This window comes from Natator depressus, chromosome 4 (assembly GCF_965152275.1).
Source record: "Natator depressus isolate rNatDep1 chromosome 4, rNatDep2.hap1, whole genome shotgun sequence".
NCBI lineage: Eukaryota > Metazoa > Chordata > Testudines > Cheloniidae > Natator > Natator depressus.
This window is the reverse complement of record NC_134237.1, coordinates 13487598-13510548: the sequence shown is the minus strand read 5'-3', so window position 1 is coordinate 13510548 and position 22951 is coordinate 13487598. Positions and strand designations below refer to the sequence as shown.

The following is a 22951-nucleotide window of genomic DNA, read 5'->3' as shown; positions in this document are numbered from 1 at the left end:
CCATTGTTGGGGACAGCATGTCAGAAACATGCAACTGAGGACTTTGTGATAGCTAGCTCCATGGTGACCACCACAAGGAGCAAGTGATTGCTGCTTCACCAGATCCTTTTTTCTTTTTTAAAATTTGTCTCAAGAGATGCTGCGTGGTGGCTAACCAAAGTAATGGATGATTTGTAAAGTTAGGCCAGTGATTCCCAAACTTGTTCCGCCGCTTGTGCAGGGAAAGCTCCAGCCAGGCTGGGCCGGTTTGTTTACCTGCCGCGTCCGCAGGTTCAGCTGATCGCTGCTCCCATTGGCTGCAGTTCGCTGCTCCAGGCCAATGGGAGCTGCTGGAAGCGGCGCGGGCCGAGGGACTTACTGACCTCCGCTTCCAGCGGTCCCCATTGGCCTGGAGCAGCGAACCGCGGACGCTGGGAGCCGCAATCGGCCGAACCTGCAGAAGTGGCAGGTAAACAAACCAGCCCGCCAGGAGCTTTCCCTGCACAAGCGGCGGAACAAGTTTGGGAACCACTGAGTTAGGCAATTGTTTTAACTTCTTGCATCCAGATTAAAATGGCCAGATGGAACACATTTAATTTAGCATGTAGGAGCACATTTAAAAAGATTAAGATTTCTGTCTTTGTGAGCAGAATAAAGTGGTTTATAATGGACTAAATGGAAGCTGGAAACACCTGGCTCACTTACCTTTTCTCTTCAGAGTAGAAATGTTGTGACACTTCAGTGCTATGAATAAAAATGTTTAAGTTAAATTCCTGAGTATAGATTTGAGCATGTAAAGTTTTTCTTTCTTGCTGTCCTCCAAATATACCTTCATTGCCATGGCGAGAACACATCCAAATGCTAAACCTATTGATTTCTTTTTTTAAAGATATTAAAATATTTACCCCATGCTGATATGTTAGTTATTGGGAGATGGCATATTGGAACATAAACAGGCTAACATAAGTTGTTTTCGCAAAAAGAACAGGAGTACTTGTGGCACCTTAGAGACTAACAAATTTATTTGAGCATAAACTTTTGTGAGTTGTTTTGGTGCCACTGGAAATAAATGACATCACTGTCACAGCTAACCACCATGGCAGATGAAATCTCCAGCTCTTCTGCAACAGGTAGAAAGAGGTACTGTACCTTCAAAACCTCTGTCTAGATTAGTACATGTTAGCTAGCCCATTATGATTAACAGGTTTTTGAATGCCACTTAGAAGCTCATGTAGAAAGGGTTTAACACTAGGGTTAAAAACACATTAAGTAAAGCATGTTGGCTAGTATGTGTTAAAACATCACTTATTTACCTTATCTAGACAGGGCCTAACATTTTCTCCAATATTGAAGTGTTTGTTTGGCTATTTTTGGCAAAACTGTATAAGTTGAAGCCCAGCATGTTTCATGTTTGATGGTCTAAAATGGTTAATTATCTGGAGTTTAATTCTGCCTGTCTAGTGTTTTTGTGCATCACTTTAAAAAGAAGCACAGTATGAGTAATGGGACTGGGAGCCTGGAACTTGAGTTCTAATGTTGTATTTAGCATAAATTTCCTCTTTGGAGTTGGGCAAGTCACTTAGGGTATGTGTATCCTGCAGTAAAACACCCAGAGCTGGCCCGGGTCAGCTGACTTGGGCTCACGGGGCTCCAGCTGTGGGACTATAAAATTGGAGTGTAGATGTTTGGGCTGGAGCCGGGGCTCTGAGACCCTGAACGGGAGGAGCCCAGAGTCTGGGCTCCAGCCAAGCCCAGATGTCTACACTGCAATTTTGTAGCCCTGCAGCTTGAGCCCTGTGAGCCTGAGTCAGCTGACCTGGGCCAGGCGCAGGTGTTTTATTGTAGTGTAGACATACCCTTAATCTCACTACTTCAGTTTTTCCATCTGTAAAATGGAGGTAATGATGCTTACTTCAAAGATATGTTGTAAAGATTAATGAATGTTTATAAAGTCCTTTGAAGATGAGAAGCAGGAGTTCTAAGTATTATTTCAAAACCAAGCTGTCCAAGCCCCAGGTACATGTTCTGTGAACTGTCTCAATTATGCTTATTCAGACAGTGCCAAACTGTCACAAATATTTGCTTAGAAAGCTATTTTGAGGGACTCACTTTAATTGTACTGCAGTAATCTCTCTTGAGAGTTTTTTCCTGAGTCCTGCAGCTGGCCGTATTGAAGTTGGTATGTCTGACATTTGCATCTCTGGGGAGAAAAATAAAGATTACGTCCTCCTCACAGCAAATCGTATGCAGAAATCAAAAACACACAAGTACCCAGAGTGACGCCAGAGAAAGTGATATAAAACTTAGTCCATGGGCTAGATCTGGCCTGCTTAAAGTATGCCGATGGGTCCTAAAATAGAATCAGATTCTGCAGATTTTTTTAAAAAAAATTTAGAGTAAGTTTCTGGTCCTTATGATTTCAAAGAAAACTTTCTGAAGATGAAGCTCCTTGAGGATTAAAGGACAGTGAACTACAGCTACTTTATTCCAGAGACTAAGCACACTCGTAGGCATTTAACATGCTATAATTTCTGTGCATTGACTTTACACCTTTAGTTGGTTCACCTTAACTTTCTTGAGGCTCTGCCATGTAAATGTACGCTAAGGATTCGTCTTTACTACAGAGTTAACCCCGGTGATGGAAACCCAGGCTGGAGCATGCTGGTTAGACTACACTGGGTGTGAGCCATACTTGAGTTACAAGGCCCACTCTGGTGCTGTACCCATTCATGAGTGGCGCAAGGACTTCTGGGACTTCGGGATGTATTCCGTGGTTCTTCTTTGAGTGCTTGCTCATGTCCATGTGTGTGCTCACCACATGCACCGTTGCCAGAAGTTTTTCCCTCAGCAGTATCTGTAGGGGAGTGGCTCTGGCGTCCTTTGGAGTGGCGCCCGCGCAGCGCGGTATAAGGGGCGCTGCTGGCTGCTCCCACCCTCAGTTCCTTCTTGCCTCCAGTGATGGTGCACAGAACATTCGCTGCTCTTACTAGCGTTGCTTAGGCTTCATTCGTACGAACTAGAGTTCTTGTAAAGTTAGTGTACATAGTTAGTAGTTGAGTTAGTTAGCCCTTAGCAATAGTTAGAGTTTTGTTAGTCCTGTCGGGGACTTAGCCAGGGGCAGGGCATGCCCTGCTCCCCCGGCTTTAAGCCCTGTGATCGTTGCAAACGGCCCATGCCCATGAGCTGTCTCAGGTGCCTCGGTGAAGGGCACATAAGTGATGTGTTGTATCTGCAAGTCCTCTAAACCTCGGACTAGAGCACGAAATTAGAGTCAAAGGGCTCCTGATGCAGTCGGCGCTCACTTCAGCCTCGGAGCAGAGGTCTGACTTGGCACCCAGCACCACAGCACCGGTGTGTAGTGCCCTGGCGACGACGAGCCGGCACCAATCCCTGGCCAAGACATCAAAGAAGGCCAGTAGGAGACGGTCTCCCACTCCCTGGAAGGGGAAGGACAGGGCTGGGGGCGAGCTAAGACCCATGCTGGGCAGCTCATCTCCCCCGTCGGGAAGTCAGGCTTCAGCTCATGTCGAGCGATGCAGCCCACCCCGTTCCTTGCCTGGAATCCTGGGCACAGAGGCGGGCCTTCAAGAGCTTCAGGCCATCAACGCCTGAAGCGCTGCAGGCTGCTCAAGAGATCCAGCCCCAGCAGTGCCCAGACCTTGGGGTAAGCCTGCCTTTGGACCTTTCCATCCGCCCTCATCCCAACACCACCGCTCCCCATCGTGGGAGATGTCCCGCCACTGTTCAGCTGCTCGAAGCCGGCACACCTCAGAGTTAGGGAAGCAGACGCATTGGAGCCCTCTACAGTCACCGGACCCTGGGCACCAACAGCAGGATTTGAGGTGGACCTCACCAATTAGCTGGCGGAGACCCACGGAAGGATGTGCTCCCTGGCAGGAATGTCGGGACCGGCCCTTCATTTTGCCAGAACAACATTACAGATCCCGAGAACGACCAGAAGACCTGAGCCACGGGCCCCGCCAACGATCCCCTAGATGGGCATCACCATATTCCGGGAGATGCTCCCGGCTCACGACACCTCCAGGTCCCACTCCTCGTCTCTGTACTGGTCTTGAAGCTTGAGGTGTGGATCACTGGTCTTCCGTCGCAGATCCGCCGAGCACCACCAGTCACTGAGGTCCGCACGGAGGTGCATGTCCCACTTGGACCAGTCCTTTTCTAGGTGCGACCACAATTATTGCCAGGCATGGAGTCGCCACTGCAGCAGATCCTGGTCACTGGGTAGCAATTGCTCCGGATCTGGCTTTGGTACGGAGCAAGGTTCCACATTGGTGGGGAAGCCTCCTAGACCCTCGGTGTCACCTGCATCGTTGTTACCGAAACCTGCCCATGGCTCCAGGCCCAGTGGCCGGCCCAGTTGTACCCTTGGAACCCATGGGGGTTCACCCAGCCCTCCCAGCCTGCCCACTTGGTGTCGGGAGCCTCAGACAGGCCAATGGCCTCAATGACCAAACTCCCTCCGATGCTTGGGGCCCCAGGGGATAAGACCCTGCAAGTCCATGTGGACCAAGGGGAACAGCCTGCTGGACCACCAGTGGGTGCCATGGAACCTGCAGTACGGGGCGAGGCCATCACGGAGCCCTCTCACGAGATTCCTCAGAATGATGCTAAGGCACCCCAGGAGCTGTTGAAGAGGGTCACGTCCAAGCTTGGCCTGCAGGCGGAGGAGTTGGAGGAGCAAGCGGACTCCTTGTTCAACGTCCTCCCCTCCACAGCCCCTGCTAGGGTGGCTTTTCCCCTTCACAAAGGGGTATTGAAGATATCCAGCGCCTGATTTCAAACCCTCTCCTCTCTGTCCCCCATTTCCAAATGGGCAGAGCGTAAGTACTTTGTCCCTACTAAGGGGCATGAATACCTTTACTCCCATCCTGCCCCAAATCTCCTGGTGGTCAAGGCAGTTAGCCACAGGGAACATCAGGGGCAACCCAGAGACTCCAGAAGACTGGATTTGTTCAGATGGAAAATTTAGTCCTTGTCTAGCTTACAGTTGAGGGTGGCCAACCACCAGGCCTGCCTTGGCCGCTACGACTTTAATATGTGGCGAGCCGCTGCCAAGTTCGAGAATGCCCTCCCAGAAGGTTCCCGTAAAGAATTCTGGGCAATCCTTGATGAGGGCACAGCCGCTGCCAGGGCGGCCCTTCAAGTGACGTTTTATGCAGCAGATTCCACCACCCGCACCATGGCGTCCGCCATCTCCATGCGGCGAGGGTCCTGTCTGCTCCTCTCTTGGTTGTCCTCCAAGGCTTAGCAGTCGATTCAGGACCTCCCCTTCAATGGCTAGGCCCTCTTTTTGGAGCATTTCTCCCTCGTGTTCTTCAGTGCAGTCCATCTTGGACTACTTACTGCAGCTCAGGAACCAGGGTCTGGCACATTCTTCCATCAGAGTGCACCTTGCGGCCATCTCTGCGTTCCACCAGCCGATCCAAGGTGAGAAGGTCTTTTCTAATGACATGACTGTCAGGTTCCTGAGGGGCCTTGAGAGGCTTTACCCGCAGGTACAGATCCTTGTCCCACAGTGGGACCTTAACCTGGTCTTCTCCAGGCTCACCGGCCCGCCTTTCCAGCTGCTGGGCTCCTGCTTCCTTTCCTACTTGTCCTGTAAGGTCGCTTTCCTGGTCGCGATGACGTTGGCGAGACGAGTCTTAGAGATAAAGGCTTTGACCTCCGAACTGCTTTACACAGTGTTTTATAAGGACAAGATCCAGCTGTAGCCCCCACCTGGCCTTCCTGTTGAAGGTGGTATCTTCCTTCCACATGAGCCAGGACATATTCCTGTCAGTGTTCTGTCCCAAGCCACACAAAACTGCTGAGGAGAGACACCTGCACGTGCTGGACGTCCGGAGGGCCTTGGCTTTTTACTTGGAGCATACAAAGCCTTTCCGTAAATTGACCCAGCTCTTCATTGCTACAGCAGATAGGATGAAGGGCCTTCAGGTTTCTTCACAGAGGATTTCCAACTGGATCACTTCTTGCATAAAGATGTGTTATGAGCTAGCAAAAGTCCCGCTGCCGCGGATCATCAGGGCCCATTCAACTAGAGCGCAAGCGTCTTCAGTGGCCTTCCTGGCGCATCCCAAACCAGGACATCTGTAGAGCTGTGACGTGGTCCTCAGTCCACACATTCTCGTCTCATTATGCCATCACTCAGCAGGCCAGAGACGACGCTGGGTTTGTCAGAGCTGTACTACAATGTGTGCAGCCATGAACTCCTACCCGCCTCCACGGGAAGTGCTTGGAGTCACCTAATGTGGAATGGACATGAGGAAGCACTCGAAAAAGAAAAGACAGTTACCTGTTCCGTAACTGGTCTTCTTCAAGATGCAGTGTTCATATCCATTCCACGACCTGCCCTCCTTCCCTGCTGTTGGAGTTTCCGGCAAGAAGGAACTGAGGGTGGGGAGAGCTGGCAGCACCCCTTATACCGCACCATGTGAGTGCCACTCTAGAGGGCGCCAGAGCCGGTCCCCTACAGATATTGTTGAGGGAAAAACTTCCAGCACCAGTGCATGTGGTGAGCACACACATTTAACGTGGAATGGACGCGAGCAACACATCTCAACGAACACCAATTACAGAACAGGTAACTGTCTTTTCTTAATGCTGCAGTAAGCTGAGCTGCTCTTATTCTTTCCAGAGAATTGTGGGAGAACTTATCTTCCTTTTGGGCACATATGAGGAATTGTGGGAAGGCACTGGAGGACTGCCAGCACTTAAGTGGTTTAGTGTGTGTCCTCACGGCAAAGTGAGCAAATTACCACCCTGAGTGTAAGCGGCACTTGGGCTTCAGCCTATGCCCCAGGATGGACCAGACAGGACTGTATGTTCCTTCTGCCATTTTCTTCATATGTCACTTTTTTCACCTTTTTTCAGTAGGTAAGAGTGAGACACTAAGGACTGTCACTTATACCTATATGATGCACATGTGTGATAGTTCAGAGGCAAAGCAGTTAAAGAAAGCTGGTTGAGGAGAGAAAAATAGGAAATCTTCACCACACTCAGGTCAGAGGGCTGTGTGTGTGTGAATGGGAATTGGGTAGAGCCAACACCCAAGCAAAAGCATGAGTTAACTCTGTGATGAAAGTGCCATCAAAGTTTTAATTATTGCATAAGGGCCATAGATTATCCTCAATCTCTGTGCAAACCTCCCTGGATTTACTGCAAATAATGAGTAGATGGCCTAGACTCGGAAGACCCAACCCATGAAACATAATTAAAATATAGTTGGTTGTTTTCACTGAATGAGTCTGACAATCCTTTCCTAGAGTTCTCCCTTAGGAGTGAGATGTTTTAGGTAGGCATTCTTTTTCGTAGTCCCTTTTCAGTGTTAATTGAAGGATAGCAAGAACTCAGGTTAAATACTTAGTACTTGGATCTTGATAGCTTTACCTCCATCAGATGTTGAACCTAGATTACCACAGTAGGCTATCCAAGTGGTTTAATGGATTATGGCATTTGATGTTTGCAAGACACCCTGAGAATATTGCTTTTCAGATATGTAGAATCATATGTCTAGGAGAAAAGGGGTGTCGGCTCTAACACTCAGACTTTCCCATCAGCAGATGACTTGGTAGAATTGCAACTTCAGAAGAAGTTAGCTCTTGACCGCAGGAATGTTGTGATGATTTTGCCAAGGTAATAAAGTAGGTGAGACTCTTAGACAATGGGAAGAACTTGTTTGGTTGAGGGTTGTGGGCTGCCTGGTGACTTTTTAGGCTAGTGAGTCAGTTGCCTAACATTCCACTAGATGTGTTGCCTGTCTCAGTCGTAGATAAATCTGCATCTGGATGCTGAATCTCTGCAGTTATTTCCAAAAATAGAACTGTTTGAGAAATGTTTCGAGAAATGTTTTGAGGTGGGAATCAGGTGAACTAAATGTACTTAAAACCTCAAGAATTTTTAGAAACTTAGGTCAACTGAGAAGAAACTAATTAAGTTGACCATGACAAATATTGGGGAGGATGTGATACTTTGATTTGTTCCTCATTCTTTGTTTGATGCATTTAGTGCGGTTACTGAACAATTATCAGTCTATTTAATTTAAAAGAAAAATGGAAGTTTTAGCATTACATTGGCATGAGAAATTTCTTTTCCTTTTATTTCCCTTTTGTCCATGAGTAAATGTAATGCACCTAAGTTTGACAGTTGAGGGAATGAAACAGGCAAGGGGGAGTTTCACATACTGGCTCACAATGAAATAAGCTTAAATCTTAAATTGGGACACAGAAGAAACTGGCTTTATTTTTATATAATACTTGGATAGCACAATGATAGGGTGACCAGATGTCCCGATTTTATAGGGACAGTCCTGATTTTTGGGTGTTTTTCTTATATGGGCTCCTATTACGCCCCATGCCCTGTCCCGATTTTTCACATTTGCTGTCTGGTCACCCTACACAATGATGATGATAAATCTATCATTTCGGTGGCCACCAAACAAAACACTCTGTAGTCATATACTTGGTTATTTGTGTCTGAGGATTTAGGGAAGCTGACATGAGACAATAAGAGTTTTTATAATCTCATTTCACACAAGCCAATTTATAACATAGAAGGGGTGAAGTGGATTTTTAGTTGCCTCCTGTTGCTCAGTTTTGGAAAGCATATATACCGTGGGCAAGCAAAGACTTAGGTGGTGGATTTTACAGTCTATTTTGAGACTGTTTAATTTCATAGAGGAAGAGAAGTTACTAAGCGTGGCAAACAGGTGTGGGGGTATAACTGAGTAATGCGATGAAATTAAGAAAATGATGTCTTAGTGTAAGTAGGAGAACACCGGGACAGTTAAGTAGTCAAAACCGTATCAGTAGTGACATTTTAAAACCAGACTGGACAAAGCACAAGAAAATGTTTACCATGGAACAAACTTGCCCTGGAAGGGAGTTGGCGTAGAGATGCTGTACTAGGTTCTTGCAGCTCTAAACTCTACTTTATGTACAGTACCTGACCTCAAGAATGCAATTGGAAGACTTCTTGTGTGCTTAATCTCCCAATTGCATGGGAATGATAAACCAGCCTCAATGTTATAAATATTTCTGTAGCGTTTTGTGATCACTGTCCTGGATTTTCCTTCCTTTCTATACCTCGTGGCTTTGAATCTTTACCTCCCCCCAAATATTACATTATGCCATCTCTTGCTGTCTGGAAATGATTGGATTGTGTAGTGGCACAGAGATTGTGGGTTGGAATAGGAGAATGGCAGCGTGGGGTCTGTAACTCAGGGAATTGATTGTATTTAGCCACATGGGCATATGGACCATGTTTATCAGTGTGGTTTTTGACCAGCTTGGGAGGCATGGGAAGAAACCAAGATGTGATTGTATGTATTTGGAGGTTGAGGGTGCATATTTGGGGCTAATGTGGGGCTTGGTTAATCTTTTATTTTTTCAAGTCTACAATTCTGTACCTTTTTCATTTAAAAAGAGACACCCCACCAACAGCAGTTTACTGACTCAACCTGCTACCTACTGAATTGCCAAAATGTCCTACTTTTCCTTTTTTTAAGGAAGGTCTCCCACCCAGGTATTGAACAGGCCTGAGCCTGTGTAACTTAGCTGATGAGCTCACAGCCTGAACTACGTATGGCTGCAGTCCCTTTTTAGGATTGCCCGCCCCCCCCCCCCACACACACACATCCCATCTTTTCTCTACACTTGGACGTTCCTTGTCCCGGAAGCCTCACCTATACTTTGTACTTATTCTATGATTATGTAAAAGCAAACAGTTCATCTGTCCTCTTTATCAGATATTGAATTTCTTCACTTCTTTGTCTGTTCCCATCCTCCCCAGCACAAAGATGAAGTCTTTTGAGTGGGACACTGAAGAATTTTATATACCTTTTGGACAGCTAGCTTCTTTGCTTCTAAATCTGCCTGCCAAGATCCACTCGTTGTAACTTAAATTACAAGCCATAGTTGTTTACATCCCACGGAGATCCATCTGTCGCATAGTCTATAACGAGTGTGTACATTCTGCCTCAAGCATCAGATTAGTCACAGCAGTTACGTTTTTTCAGTATTAATCATTTATATTGGTAAAACGTTGGCCAGGGTTGCAGACCAAGGTGGGTGAAGGCACCCTGCAAAGAGTGGATAGGTATTCTTGCTCTCCCCACCCTTTTTCGTTGTTGTTTGTTGATGCTTTATGATGCAGAAAGAAGACCTGAAAGGATGGTTTTGTTGTTCGTTTTTCAAAAGGCATTGGTTTGGTTTACATTAGAAATATCAGAAGTTGGCTTCCTTGTCCATACTGGAGAAATAGTGGGATGATTGGCGGCATGTGCCTGAAACCTGAGCGACTGAGAGAGGAAATAATGTTTGGTCACTGTTTAACACTTAACACCTATTTTAATAATCTCTTGTATTTTGGATCCATCACTGTGGCAATTACTATCAGGTTATCTTGTCCATTTGAGCTCCTACAGAGGCAATTTCCAGGAGCTTTTTGGGATGTTTTGCTTTCCACTCCCCCTGTTGGCATGTTAACTGTACAGTTTGTGAGAGATCCACGTACTGTAGGGAGCGTCCTCTTCTTTCCTGAGAGCACTCTAGAGGTCAAAAAGGCCTGATAATGTTGCATTAGTTTGAACCCAGTTTTGTTGGCAATAAATGAGGGTGGAGGGCTGCTCCAGCAATGGTTTCTCCACCTCCTCTCCGCCCATGAACAGCAGTTATCTTATTTGAGATGCGATACTCGAAACACAAATATTGTTGAATGCATTTGAGAAGTGCTCTACATCGGAGCCACCTGTTTCCTGTTCCTACTCAGTGACTCTTAATTGCAGTAGCAGCCAGCTGCTACTACAAAAGTGTCCAATACCTGCTGCAGTTTGAGACTCCCCTGACAAGTCTGCTTATCCCTCCAGAACCTACCACGGTGCTTCCCAAGCTAGCAAATAAGGTCATTAGCGGGGTAAGGAAATGTGGTAGCTCTGGGATTCCAGAGAAAGCCACATTAACAGGCTCCTGTTGCCCTTCATGCCCAAGGGATGGCTCTGGCACCAGTGCTTGATCCTCTTCACAATCTCCTTCTATACATCCCTAACTTCCCTACACCCTCTGAACTTTGGATTGCTCAGTTCAGGAGTGCCCCAGGGGTTTAGCTTCCCTCACCAATTTTGTACCCTGATCCTCTCAAACAAGATGTTCATGTACCTCAACAGCCTCTTTGATTGAATGACTTGGGTGTTCTCATCTTTCCTCTTGATCCAATCACATTTGGGGTTATTCCATATTTTCCATTTCCTGTTTACAGGTTCCCATCGATACTACTTCACTCTCCTTTGGAGAAAGTTCTTGCCTCATCGGAGAATTCTCCCCCTCCTCTGAGACCCAGTCATCTATTTTCATCATTTCACAGGAAACAGGGTTCCTCATTTTTCTCTTTTGAGCCTAATGTTGAGAAAAAGAAAGCCAGACATAAAAAGTACAAGCCCAATATCCCCTCTTACAAATCTAGGCACCAGTGGAACTCCTGCAAGCTAGCACCAAAACCTCCATCCAAAGAGGGTGAGCCCTCAAAACATTCTGATTCAGATGAAACAGGCAACCTCTGCAGTGATAATGACTGAATACTTTGGTCAAGTTGATCCACTCCATGCTGGCCATCACAGAGCCATCCATGTCTCTCCTGAATCCAGACAAGAAAAATTTAATTAGTAGGGCCTTTCTGTGGTGATACAAAGTACCTCATTACAAAGGCCATAAGTTTTTCTTGGTACCAAAGATGGATTCCTCCTTTCTGCAGTGAAGCCAGGGCTACTCCCTATCTAGAAAGTTTGTTTCCAATGGATGGAGCAGATGTCCTTAAGTATTTATTTTAAACTATTAAAACTGAAAGTTCTTGCAGACTTGGTTTTGGATACTCCTCCATGGGTTTGAGAATTGCTGTGGTATGCATGCTTACTGTGTGCACATTTCTTTTATAACCTTCTATAGCCTTATAACCTTATAAAAGTCTGGCTGACTCAAGTGCAAACCTGGATCCCCCCTTCTCCTCCCAGAATACATTTAAAATCCATTCATCTCACAGATGTGTTGAGTTGGCCAGCATGGTTATATTGTGCCCAAATACAGTTCCAAGGTAATTGTATATATTTTTAATATACAGAATTTTATTATTAAAAATGGGCTTTTCCAGAAAAAAAGACACACATGCCCCTTGTGCTATCCCTATCCTTTGCAATTCACTTCTTGTCCTGATGAAGGTCCAGATAAAATCTTTCTAGTGGACCTTCAGACAATAAGGATAATAATGATTCCATTCCGTTTGGGAATTGCAAAAAGGCTGGTAATCTCCAGCAGATCTGGAGAAACTACCTGTTCCAGAATCTCATCGTCAGCTTGCTAAAGTTACGTCATCTGGAAACTTTATTGTAATATTGCTCCACCAATAATACCAAGAAAAGAAGAACATAAGAATGGCTGTTGTGGGTCAGACCAATGGTCCATCTAGCCCACTATCCTGTCTTCTGACAGTGGCCAATGCAATGTACTTCAGAGGGAATAAACAGAACAGGGCAATTATCAAGTGATCTGTCCCCTGTTGTCCAGATTCAGCTACTGGCAGTCAGAGGTTAGGAACCCCCAGAGCATCGGGTTGCATCCCTGATCATCTTGGCTAATAGCCATTGGTGGACCTATCCTCCATGAATTTATATAATTATTTTCTGAACCTAGCTCAAAAGAAGAACTTTAAGCAGTTACTTCCAAACTAGGAACTTGGGTGGGGACAACCCAACAGTCAACAGCAAAAAGCTAACACTTTACTGTGAGAAACCAGAATTATAGGAAAGGAAACTGCTTTTACCTTCAGACGTTCTTTATTAATCATAAAGCAGCAAGAAAGGGTAATAATACATTTTTTGCAAGCCACCTTTAATGCCAAAAGTTGGAGAGTGACAAATATTTAAATGTCTTAGTTTTATGAATCTCAGATTATTTTTAAAAAGTTGTCACTTGTGGAGATTTTAAGGAAGAAAATTGTAGCTTTACAGAAAGGAAAAGCAGAGAGGTGCAACACCATTTAGAGTTTAGAAGTCCAAGTCACATTCAGTGTAAATGTTCAAATATCCAAGAGTTCTTCTCTTATTTTAAGAGGCTTCCCATTCAACAGAATTTAAGCAACTGATTAGTAAACTCCAATTTCAGTAATTTGCTTCTTCCCCTTCCCTTGTTCAGATTTAGCTGCTAAAAGACCTAATGACACAGTTAGCAAACATATGACAAACTGCCACATAACAACATTAAGTCCCTGTAATTCCCCACTCATCAAACTCTTTAAAAATGTATCTTCATTGCATTCTTTCATGTGCATGTCTCTTCTTCTTAATACTTAGGATTTGTAGAAACAAACGTGTGATCTTTCATGTTTGTTTGTTTTTCTGTTATGCTGCAGAGTGGGGAAGTGGGGAAAATACAAAGGAAAAGAGAGAATTTATTTACAATGCTTTTAGGCGAAAATGTAGCTAAACAAACATTGTTCCAAGCATCAGCCCTGCCTCGGAAGTGGGCAGTCTCATCTTTTTGTGACTCCTGTAACATGCAAACACCTGCATAACAATAGTTCATACTATTCGAAAATTTTGAAAGCCATACCCCTGAACAGAAGATACATTGAAAAATTAGAAGGGCTTTTGTTACAAGAGAAGACTATTGGGTGGTGTTTGGTTTGGATGCTCCATAGTGTCTGGATTTAATTTATTCCCCCCCCCCCCCGGCAATCTGGTCACTAGAAACAAAAAGAACTCTATCTTGTCTTTCCAACAGAAATCTGCTCTAAATTCACTTAGAAATCATTTATGGCTCCACATATTGGCTGTTCTTATGAAATCCACTTCTGCAAATACTTGGAGCATCACACTTTAGTGCATTTTTCGAACATTTTCTAAATTAAAATGCTATGCTGGCTCATTACCCTTCTTTAAAACTGGAGTAACTAAATTTCCTCTAATTCTATCCAGATTTTCTTTCTGAGGCTCTGTTTGTTCAGCAGCACATGCACACCAAGTTTAAAGTTTTTAAGAAGCCATTTTTTAGCTATCCAAGCACAAACTTTAAATAATCTGGATTGGTATAAAACAGAAAAAGGAAGAATTTTCCACCTAGAAATTTTTTCCAACTGTTATAAAAATTTCCAACCAAATATAATTTCTAGTCTGAAAGAAGATGTGAAAACCCTTCACGAAATCCATAAAGAAATGGTCTGAGAAATATATGGAAATAGGGGTTGGAAGTGGAAGTGTCAGCTCAGCTATAACTATAGCACTGCGGTAGCAATTCTGTGGCTAATATATTTTAATACTTTAATAGTGATCCAAACAATAGTAATTATTTATAAAGTGTATTTGGAGCTGCTGTGTGAGATTTACCATCTGTGACCGGGGTCCCAGGGGGCGCCAGCTGAGGTCACTCAATTAGGGTGAACTGCAAAGAATGGGGCAGACAATCCCCCATAAAACTGGTGGATATTCCAATACTTAGATTTACCAAACCAGTATAAAACAGCTTCTTTATTACTTCACTGGTTACTCACAAGTCCAAACAACACAGTTCCCTTAAAGTGATCCAGCCTCAGGCCTCCATCCAGATACCTAAGTCACATATGATGATTTCTGAAAATCTTATTTCATCATATAAAAGAAAAGGTTCTACCAATCCCAAAGGATCGGACACATTACCTCCCAGGTTAATGAATGTTTCAGATCTTTCCCAAATACATGCTACAGCCATTTCTTATTAACTAAACTAAAATTTATTAAGAAACAATACAGAGTGTGTGTATGGTTAAAAGATCAATATACATACAGACATGAGTTCAGTTAATTGAGGTTCAGATTCATGGCATAGATGGCAAGCTTTGAAGTTGCAAAGAGTTCTTTCAGAAATAGTTCATAGGTTATAGTCCAATGTCCAAATATCATATTCAGGGCTTATCAGCATAACTGGGACCTCAGTCTTCCAACTCAAACTTCCCCTGATGAAGCCTAAGCAGATCTGAGATGACAGAATCAGGATCCAAGGATCTTTTATACAATTTCATGTCTTTTGACAAGTTGGGAGTTCAAAAGTTAATTAGCATGACTTTGAAGGCGGTCCATCGCAGGTACTTAGCTATAGAATTAACATAAGGCAATTTGCTTGTTTCTCCACTATTCACAGATTATTTGCAATACATTTCAAAGAGAGATGAGTAGAGAGATATCCTGTGTTTACAATTCATTTAAATGATAGGATGTTCTTTTGACCTCTGAATTATCAGAATACAACATAGACAGGGATTGTTGATTACATTGTCGGAGGACCCTACTCATACATATGTAAATACACAAAAACACAAACATTATCTCCCCACATGTCTTTTGAGGGTTGTTTATTTTGCAGGATGTTTAACCCTTTCTAGCCATGTGTCACACCATCTTTTTAGGGAAGGTAAATATTTGCATGTAAATAGGTTGACCGCAGATTAATATGACCACTGCACTGTTTTTAATCATCTGAAAACCCTGAGGGTTATACCTTCATAAATAACAGCCACTTCAGTGTGGTGTACTATATTTTCAGTGAGCCCTATACAGTGAAACTACAGCTGGTCTGGAACAGGCTGATTTTAGCTTTTAAATGTATTTTTCTCAGAGTTACTCAATGTTACCCTTTTTCCACAGTGAAAGAAAGTATTTTAAATGTAATGGTTTTGCCTTCTCTCCATTCTTCCTTGTCACTCCCAAGTGGTCTCCTCAGTAGAGCGAGGCAAAAAAATTTCAGCAAAAAATGCATTTTTCAGGGTCTGAAACTATTAGCTTAATTGGGGGAATAGTGCAGGTAAAGGAAAAAAATTTCAAAGGGTCAAAACATTTCAATTTAACTTTTTACTTTGAAATGACATTTCAATTTTGAATCTGGCCAGTTTAAAACTAAACACACACAAAAGGTGAAAAACACCCCAAAAGACCGAAATCAAAACAAAAAACTTAAAAAAAAAAAAAAATTGATTGGACTGAAACCTTTTGGTCGATTCGAAATGAATATAAAAACTGAAAAAATTTCCTTTTGGGTCAACTCAAAACATTTCAGTTTTTTCAAAATCAAATTTTTACAAGTCTTCTGATTCAGTGAAAAAAATTGTTGGTTCAGATCAAACTGGAATTTTTTTCAGTTTTTATTGTTTGGCTCCTAAACCGAAAAATCTAGTATTTGCTCAGCTCTACTCATTTAATCTTTGGGAGGCGGGAGAGAATTTCTTTTTTGTGGCTTTAAAATGTGGTCATCTTGATTCTAGTAAGGTGCTTTTTAATGTTTTGACTTTGACCCAGTTTGCAATGAGATGGGTGGTAAGATGGGTATCCCCTTTTTCCAGCTGGCTCTGAAATAATATTAATAGTTGAGATTACAGTGAAATAGGAAGTAATCTGAGTTCCGAGCAATTGTTTAACAAATATAAGTCAGTTCTGTAATTTGTAGCTCTTTATTTTTGTAAACATCCTGCTTTATCTGGGGGGAAAAAGGTGTTCACACTAGTGCTACACTGATTCTTAACTTCTCTGCTCCTCTCTCCTTCCCCTCAATTCCTACATGTTCTTTTATATCTTTTTTTCTTCTCCCCTTTGCAGTGGTAGTCGCTCTTCTAAAACCTTTAAACCAAAGAAAAACATTCCGGAGGGGTCTCACCAGTATGAGCTGTTAAAACATGCAGAAGCCACACTTGGAAGCGGTAATCTCCGGATGGCTGTTATGCTGCCAGAGGGTGAAGACTTAAATGAATGGGTCGCAGTTAATAGTAAGTTGACTGACCTTTTTTACATGAGGTGGGCAGTGATGTGGGCTGATAATGGATAAGGACAACTGCATAGCTGTCTCTTGTGCAGTGTGTGGTTCTTAATGCACTGGTCAGTCTCTGTTATACTGTAATTGAAAGAGCAGAACCATGGTGTCTATTAGAATTCACAGCAGCTAAGTGGCTCAAGCTAAAAACCCCTCTGTTCCATGTGGTGAAATTATGGGTTTTTCCAAAACAAATTGCTTCTCTTTGTGGTTAAAATCTAAATGCTCATTCATGAATTAGATGAGTAGTGAAGGGGAAACACCAACACTGTTTTTAGCAAATAACTAAGTATCATCCTAGGGTGTTTTACTCCTTCAGATTCCAGCTAGAGCTGTGTTTCACAACTGTACATGCTTCTCCACATTGAGTTTCAAACATTTGCTTAGATGAATACTAAGGGTCAAGTCACTCAGGGTCAAGTCTAAAACAAATGTGAAGATTATAAACATATATGTAGAATGTCTTTTGTCCGCCCTCACCAAATTCTAAGATTTTTGTTTACATTTCCAAAGCTAATCTCTTCCTTTTGTTCCTGCCAAGGTGTTAGCCTATGTTCTGCTAACTTCCTGACTTGGTTACTATAACTTCGTCCTTGCGATTTTTCCTATCTCTTTCTTCCCATCCAGTCTATGCAAAAGAGATGCCCAAATTATCATCCTTTCTGCCTGCTGTGACCATGTTTCCCCTTCTTCTTTCCCCACCCACCCTCTGAATATTTACACAGGCTTCCCCTCTTCTGTAGTAAGTTCAAGGTTCTCCTCACTTACAAAGTTCTCTTGAATACCATCCCTGCCTACAACTCCCATCCTTTATATTTTGCACATGCCTCTCCTTTTTGTCTCCTTTGTACTGCCTTTCCTGGTGCCCCATGATCTTGGAACAGACACTCAGGGAGCCAGCCCCCTCCATCAAAAGTTCCTACAGCCCTACATTTCATGGAGAGTTTTGGCTGTAATAACCGTAAGCCCCATGTAATTTTGATATTCTACCTGTTGTGCGTTTAGACTGTAGACTCTTCAGGGCAGGAACTTGGTGGTTTGGTGTGCTTCCCCTGTTGTACAATGTTGTATACATTGTTGTGCAGTCGGGTGAAAGTAACTCAGGAGACTTACTGGTACGGAGCCAGGGTGGCTCTGTTCCCTGGAAGGGGCGGGGCCTCGGGTGGAAGGGGCGGGGCTGGGGGAGTCAGCATTCCCCAGCCAGCCCTTCCAGGCTGCCTGGCCCGCACCACGCAGGGCTCCTGTGACAATCTAAAGGGCCCGGGCTCTGGACACCGCGGCCGCAGTAGCGGCAGTGGCGTCCGGAGCCCAGGGCCCTTTAAATCACCGGCCCCGGGGCAGCTGCTCCCTTTGCCCCCACACCCGTCAGCGGCCGGGGGGGGGGGGGGGGGCAAAAGGGGCAGGGATGTTAAAGCGCTGCAGCGTCCTTTGCTGCGGCAGCGCTTTAATGTCCCTGCCCCTTTTGCCTCCCCTGTAGGCAGCCCTTCTGGCAGGGTCCGTATGGGCAGGGCCGCCGCCAGCAGGGCCGCCGACGGGGAAGGGGCAGCGACGTTAAAGAGCTGCCGCGGCAGCGCTTTAAGGATGGTCCTTTGCCGCGGCAGCACTTTGAGGATCCTTAAAGCGCTGCTGGAGCAAAGGACCGTCCCTATGGTATGACTCTCCAACATTACAGGGCAATATTTAAATCATCAAAATAGGTCTTGTACAGAATTTAGCATGAACAGATTTTTTTTTAACTGTCTAAAAAGCAAAACTAATTTTGGTGACTAAACCATTACCAAGGATGCTTCATATACCAATTATACTACTCCTGCTTTCAGTTGCTCTCCAGTTTGCCACCATCAAAGCCTATTAAAAGTGGCCTGTAAAGGACAAACATTGGGTTTGTTACCTTTTTAGGATATATAAAGAAGGCCTAATGTTTGGTGCCCTCCCTAGTAGAAGGGTATGTGCTCCTCATGCTGCAGGCACACTTGTACAGAGTAAAGCAGTGTGCCTCGGTCTGAGGGAGCAGAGAGGGCAACGTTTCAAAACTGCTGGGCGAAGAACAATGGAGTAGAAAAATGGAACCTAGGAATTGTCCTGCCAGATCAGACTGGTGCTATATCTCATCTGATGTCATGTCTTGTGACAGTGGGCAATATTTGGTAATTCAGAGGAAAATGGTGATAGAATCCCTGAATTGGGTAATTATGGAGTTGATTGCCCATATGAGTTTCTTCCTTATCCTGAACAGTGGGTGGGGTGGTTGGCTGATGCATGAGGGTTTATGTATCGCTTAACATAATTGTGGATGTTCTTCTTACCCATATAAATGCCTAACCCTTTCTGAATCTTGCCAGACCTTGACCTTGACCTCTATGATGTTTTGTGGCAGTGGGTTACATATGTGTGTTAAATAGTTGATCCATTTTACAAAATAGTTTTATTGTGGGAACTTTCAATGAAGTTGAAAGGCAAAAAAATTAAAATATTTTTAAATTATTGGGTTAAAGGTCCTACATGTGCAATAAACATATGAGCTTCAGAACCCCCTTATGAGAAGCCTGCTATTCTCCGTTTTTCAGAGAAGAAAGAAGTTGAGGTACAAAATTTTAAATGTGTTCCCCCCAGGACACAGTGACAGCTGTGGAAATAAAACCCACAAACCTTGGTTCTTTACTTGTTTTAATCACCAGATAACACACTCTTCAATAACTGGAGAAACTGCTTTTAAAAAAAACTCTACAACCTTCATCTCTGTGACTGAAAAGGGGAAATTAAAAGGCTAAGGCACTGCATTACATGTGTCAAAAACAGGTGGCCCACATTGTGCTTGTTTGTCACACGCTGATGAATTTGGAGGTTGGGAGATATGCTTCATGCCCTTTTGAAACTCAGAATGTGGGCTTCAAAGCAATAACAGTCATACTTTCAAAGCCCATGTGGTTTTGGGCATGTCTGCATTTAAGGAAACATCAGGGTTTGTGGGGTTTTGTAGGGATGCAGATTGGAAACCTAATTAACAGCTCTCGAAGACCGGAAAGTTCAAATGGGCTGCAATATACAAAATCTGCTTGCAGTTCTTTTGATATTAAAATTTCCTATTAAGATTTTAATAATTTAAGGTGTTTTTTTCCCAACAAGTGTTAACAACCCTCCCTTTCTATGACTACCTCCCTTTTCCCCTCCCTGAATGATGTCTTGCCGTTTGCTGCTACTGCTTCTCCAAAGAATGTGCACTAAACACGTGATCCACCAGTCTTGAGCTGATTTGCTCCTTGGTGATTGTGCTTGCAAAATGAAGTTTATAGCCTGTGTTTACTACATCCGCTGAAAAGTCGGATGAACTAAAATAATTGGCAGGAATTTGTTGGGCGTGCTCTGCATATAGTCTGTGAAGTAACTTTCCTTAAGTGTCATTTATGGAGCCTAAAGAACCTCTTCTGTCCTCTCCCCTACCTCAGGTACTTACCTTGACAATCCTTGAGTTCTGAGGGTGGATCCCTTTTCCATGAGGGGATTGCCTGAAAGAACTCCCTTTAGAATAAGTTATAACCTTTCACTGGGGGTTTGTTACTGAGCAGTGCAAGTTATTTTCTTACTGCCCTGCCCCAAGCTCAACCCCAGCCTTGGATAACAGGTTCAGTGAGACTGAAATGGCTAAGCATGATGTTTCATGTAAACACTGCAAAACCCACAGTGCTCCCTAGCGTTCTGCAGATTGTACTTCTGGGAGTGCCGCATTTTGTAACAGATAGCCTTAATTAGAAGGTGACATTTACAGAGCTATCAGTACAAAAATGTCTATCTGAATACTCCTGTCATAAATATAAAGGGAAGGCTAACCACCTTTAAATCCCTCCTGGCCAGAGGAAAAACTCTTTCACCTGTAAAGGGTTAAGAAGCTAAAGATAACCTTGCTGGCACCTGACCAAAATTACGAAATGAGGAGACAAGATACTTTCAAAGCTGGAGGTGGCGGAGGGAACAAAGGGTTCTTTCTGTCTGTGTGTTTTTTCTTTTGCCGGAACCAGAGCAGGAGTGCAGGTCAGAACCCCTGTAAAGGGTTATAAGCAATCTAGTTAGATATGCGTTAGATTCTGTTTTGTTTAAATGGCTGATAAAATAAGTTGTGCTGAATGGAATGTATATTCCTGGTTTTGTGTCTTTTTGTAACTTAAGGTTTTGCCTAGAGGGATTCTCTATGTTTTGAATCTGATTACCCTGTAAGGTATTTACCATCCTGATTTTACAGAGGTGATTCTTTTAATTTTTCTTCAATTAAAATTCTTCTTTTAAGAACCTGATTGCTTTGTCATTGTTCTTAAGATCCAAGGGTTTGGGTCTGTGTTCACCTATGCAAATTGGTGAGGATTTTTATCAAGCCTTCCCCAGGAAAGGGGGTGTAGGGTTTGGGAGGATTTTGGGGGAGGGGGAAAGAAGTTTCCAAACGGGCTCTTTCCCTGTTATATTTGTTAGACGCTTGGTGGTGGCAGCAATAAAGTCCAGGGACAAAAGGTAAAATAGTTTGTACCTTGGGGAAGTTTTAACCTAAGCTGGTAAAAATAAGCTTAGGGGGTTTTTCATGCAGGTTCCCTCATCTGTACCCTAGAGTTCAGAGTGGGGAAGGAACCTTGACAGCTCCAAAGATGAGTCAATAGAATATTCAGCTACTTGTGCATTGGGAGGGAAGAGCCTTATTCTTAGCTGAACACTCATTCAAATGACATCCAAGGATGTGATTTGTTTGTCAAGCTGACTGAACGAGGGCATTAATTGAATATTTTTGGGATCCATCTCAGCATGACACAGGCATAGAAGTGGCCCTAATTTGGTTTCACACACCTTGCCCAACTAAGATAAATAGCAGAAGGTCTTAAGTCTCTTAGGGCTTGTCTACACTGCCACTTACAGCGCTGAAACTTTCCTCACTCAGGGGTGTGAAAAAACACCCCCCTGAGTGATGCAATTTCAGTGCTATAAACTGGCAGTGTAGACAGTGCTACAGCGCTGGGAGCCCTTCCCCTCGCGTAGGTGGGTGGTTTTTTTTGTTTTTTTACAGCGCTGGGAGAGCTCTCTCCCAGTGCTGGAGCCTCAGCAGGGCTTTAATGTCGGCTGTGTAGACTTACTCAAAGGGTACATCTACACAGCAAGCAGCAACCCGTTGCAGAGCCCAGGTCTACAGACTCAGGCTTGCACTAAAGCTCTTAAAAATAGCTGCACAGATGTTTGGGCTTGGGCTCTGAGGCCCACCCCCATACCTAGGCATCAGAGCCTGAGCTCCAGCCATAGCTCGAAGGTCTACATCGCTCTTTTTAGTGCCAAAGTGCAAGCCCCACGAGGCTGAGTCTGTAAACCCAGACTGTGAGTCATGCTGCCACGGGCTGCTGTTTGCTGTGTAGAAGTACCCTTAGTGCTTTTGTTGAGTCTGCAGACAGACGGAAACAAAAGTAATTGTGCATCTGTTCACGTTGTCAAATCTAGCCATGCAGCCAAAAAATGAAATAATTTAGGAGTGACAAAATGAAATAATAGATTTTGGAAATTGCAGCTGAATCTGTCTAAATTTCACATCAAAATGTTTTTGTTAAAAATATCATAGATCATCTTTTCTTGTGGATTTGTATTATGTGAGCTCGCCAGCAGAGACTATTACAGTAGCTGGATTCTTCCTGGGTGGAAGGCAGATGGGAATAATTGCAAGAAGACAGATGGAACCTTTATCCCCATGAAGTGTTATGCATAGAACCGGAAGTATTTAGCTGTTACCAGTCATAGAGTTGTTCCATGAAATACAGCTTTTGATTGATTCTCCTGCTTTAATTTTGCCTGTAATTTACATTGAACTGAGAGAAAATATGCTCCTAAAGCATTCCTTTGGGTGGCATTGGAGCAACATGGAGAGTGCCAACTGCAATCAGGATCAGTCAATGGGGGGAAAAGTAGGCTTATTTTTATAAATTGCTTACAGGGGCCAAGGCTTTCAAAAACAAGAGCTTAAAGTTAACCGCCTAAATAAGAGGCCTGATTTTTAAAAAGCACTGAGCACCCAGCACCCCCCAAATTAAAATGGGAGGTGCTGGGTGCCCAGCAACTTTGAAAAAAATGTTTAGGCTCTATTTTAAAAACTGTTAGCCAAGATAGATTACATATGT

The 22951-nt window shown here is 43.8% G+C and overlaps 1 protein-coding gene and 1 long non-coding RNA gene across 3 annotated transcripts in view; one reads left to right on the top strand and one right to left on the bottom strand.

Moving 5' to 3' along the window:
- Positions 1-22951, top strand: part of MOB1B (MOB kinase activator 1B) — a 78181-nt gene that overhangs the window by 30923 nt on the left and 24307 nt on the right. For both annotated transcript variants that reach the window (XM_074950414.1, XM_074950413.1), the window contains one exon: positions 16604-16770. In XM_074950414.1, the coding sequence (XP_074806515.1) occupies positions 16604-16770 (167 nt within the window). The remainder of the gene's footprint in view (positions 1-16603; positions 16771-22951) is intronic.
- LOC141986180 (uncharacterized) overlaps positions 13170-22951 on the bottom strand; it is a 40755-nt gene continuing 30973 nt past the window's right edge. Inside the window, exon 4 of the long non-coding RNA XR_012639221.1 lies at positions 13170-13386. This is a non-coding gene — a long non-coding RNA (uncharacterized LOC141986180). The remainder of the gene's footprint in view (positions 13387-22951) is intronic.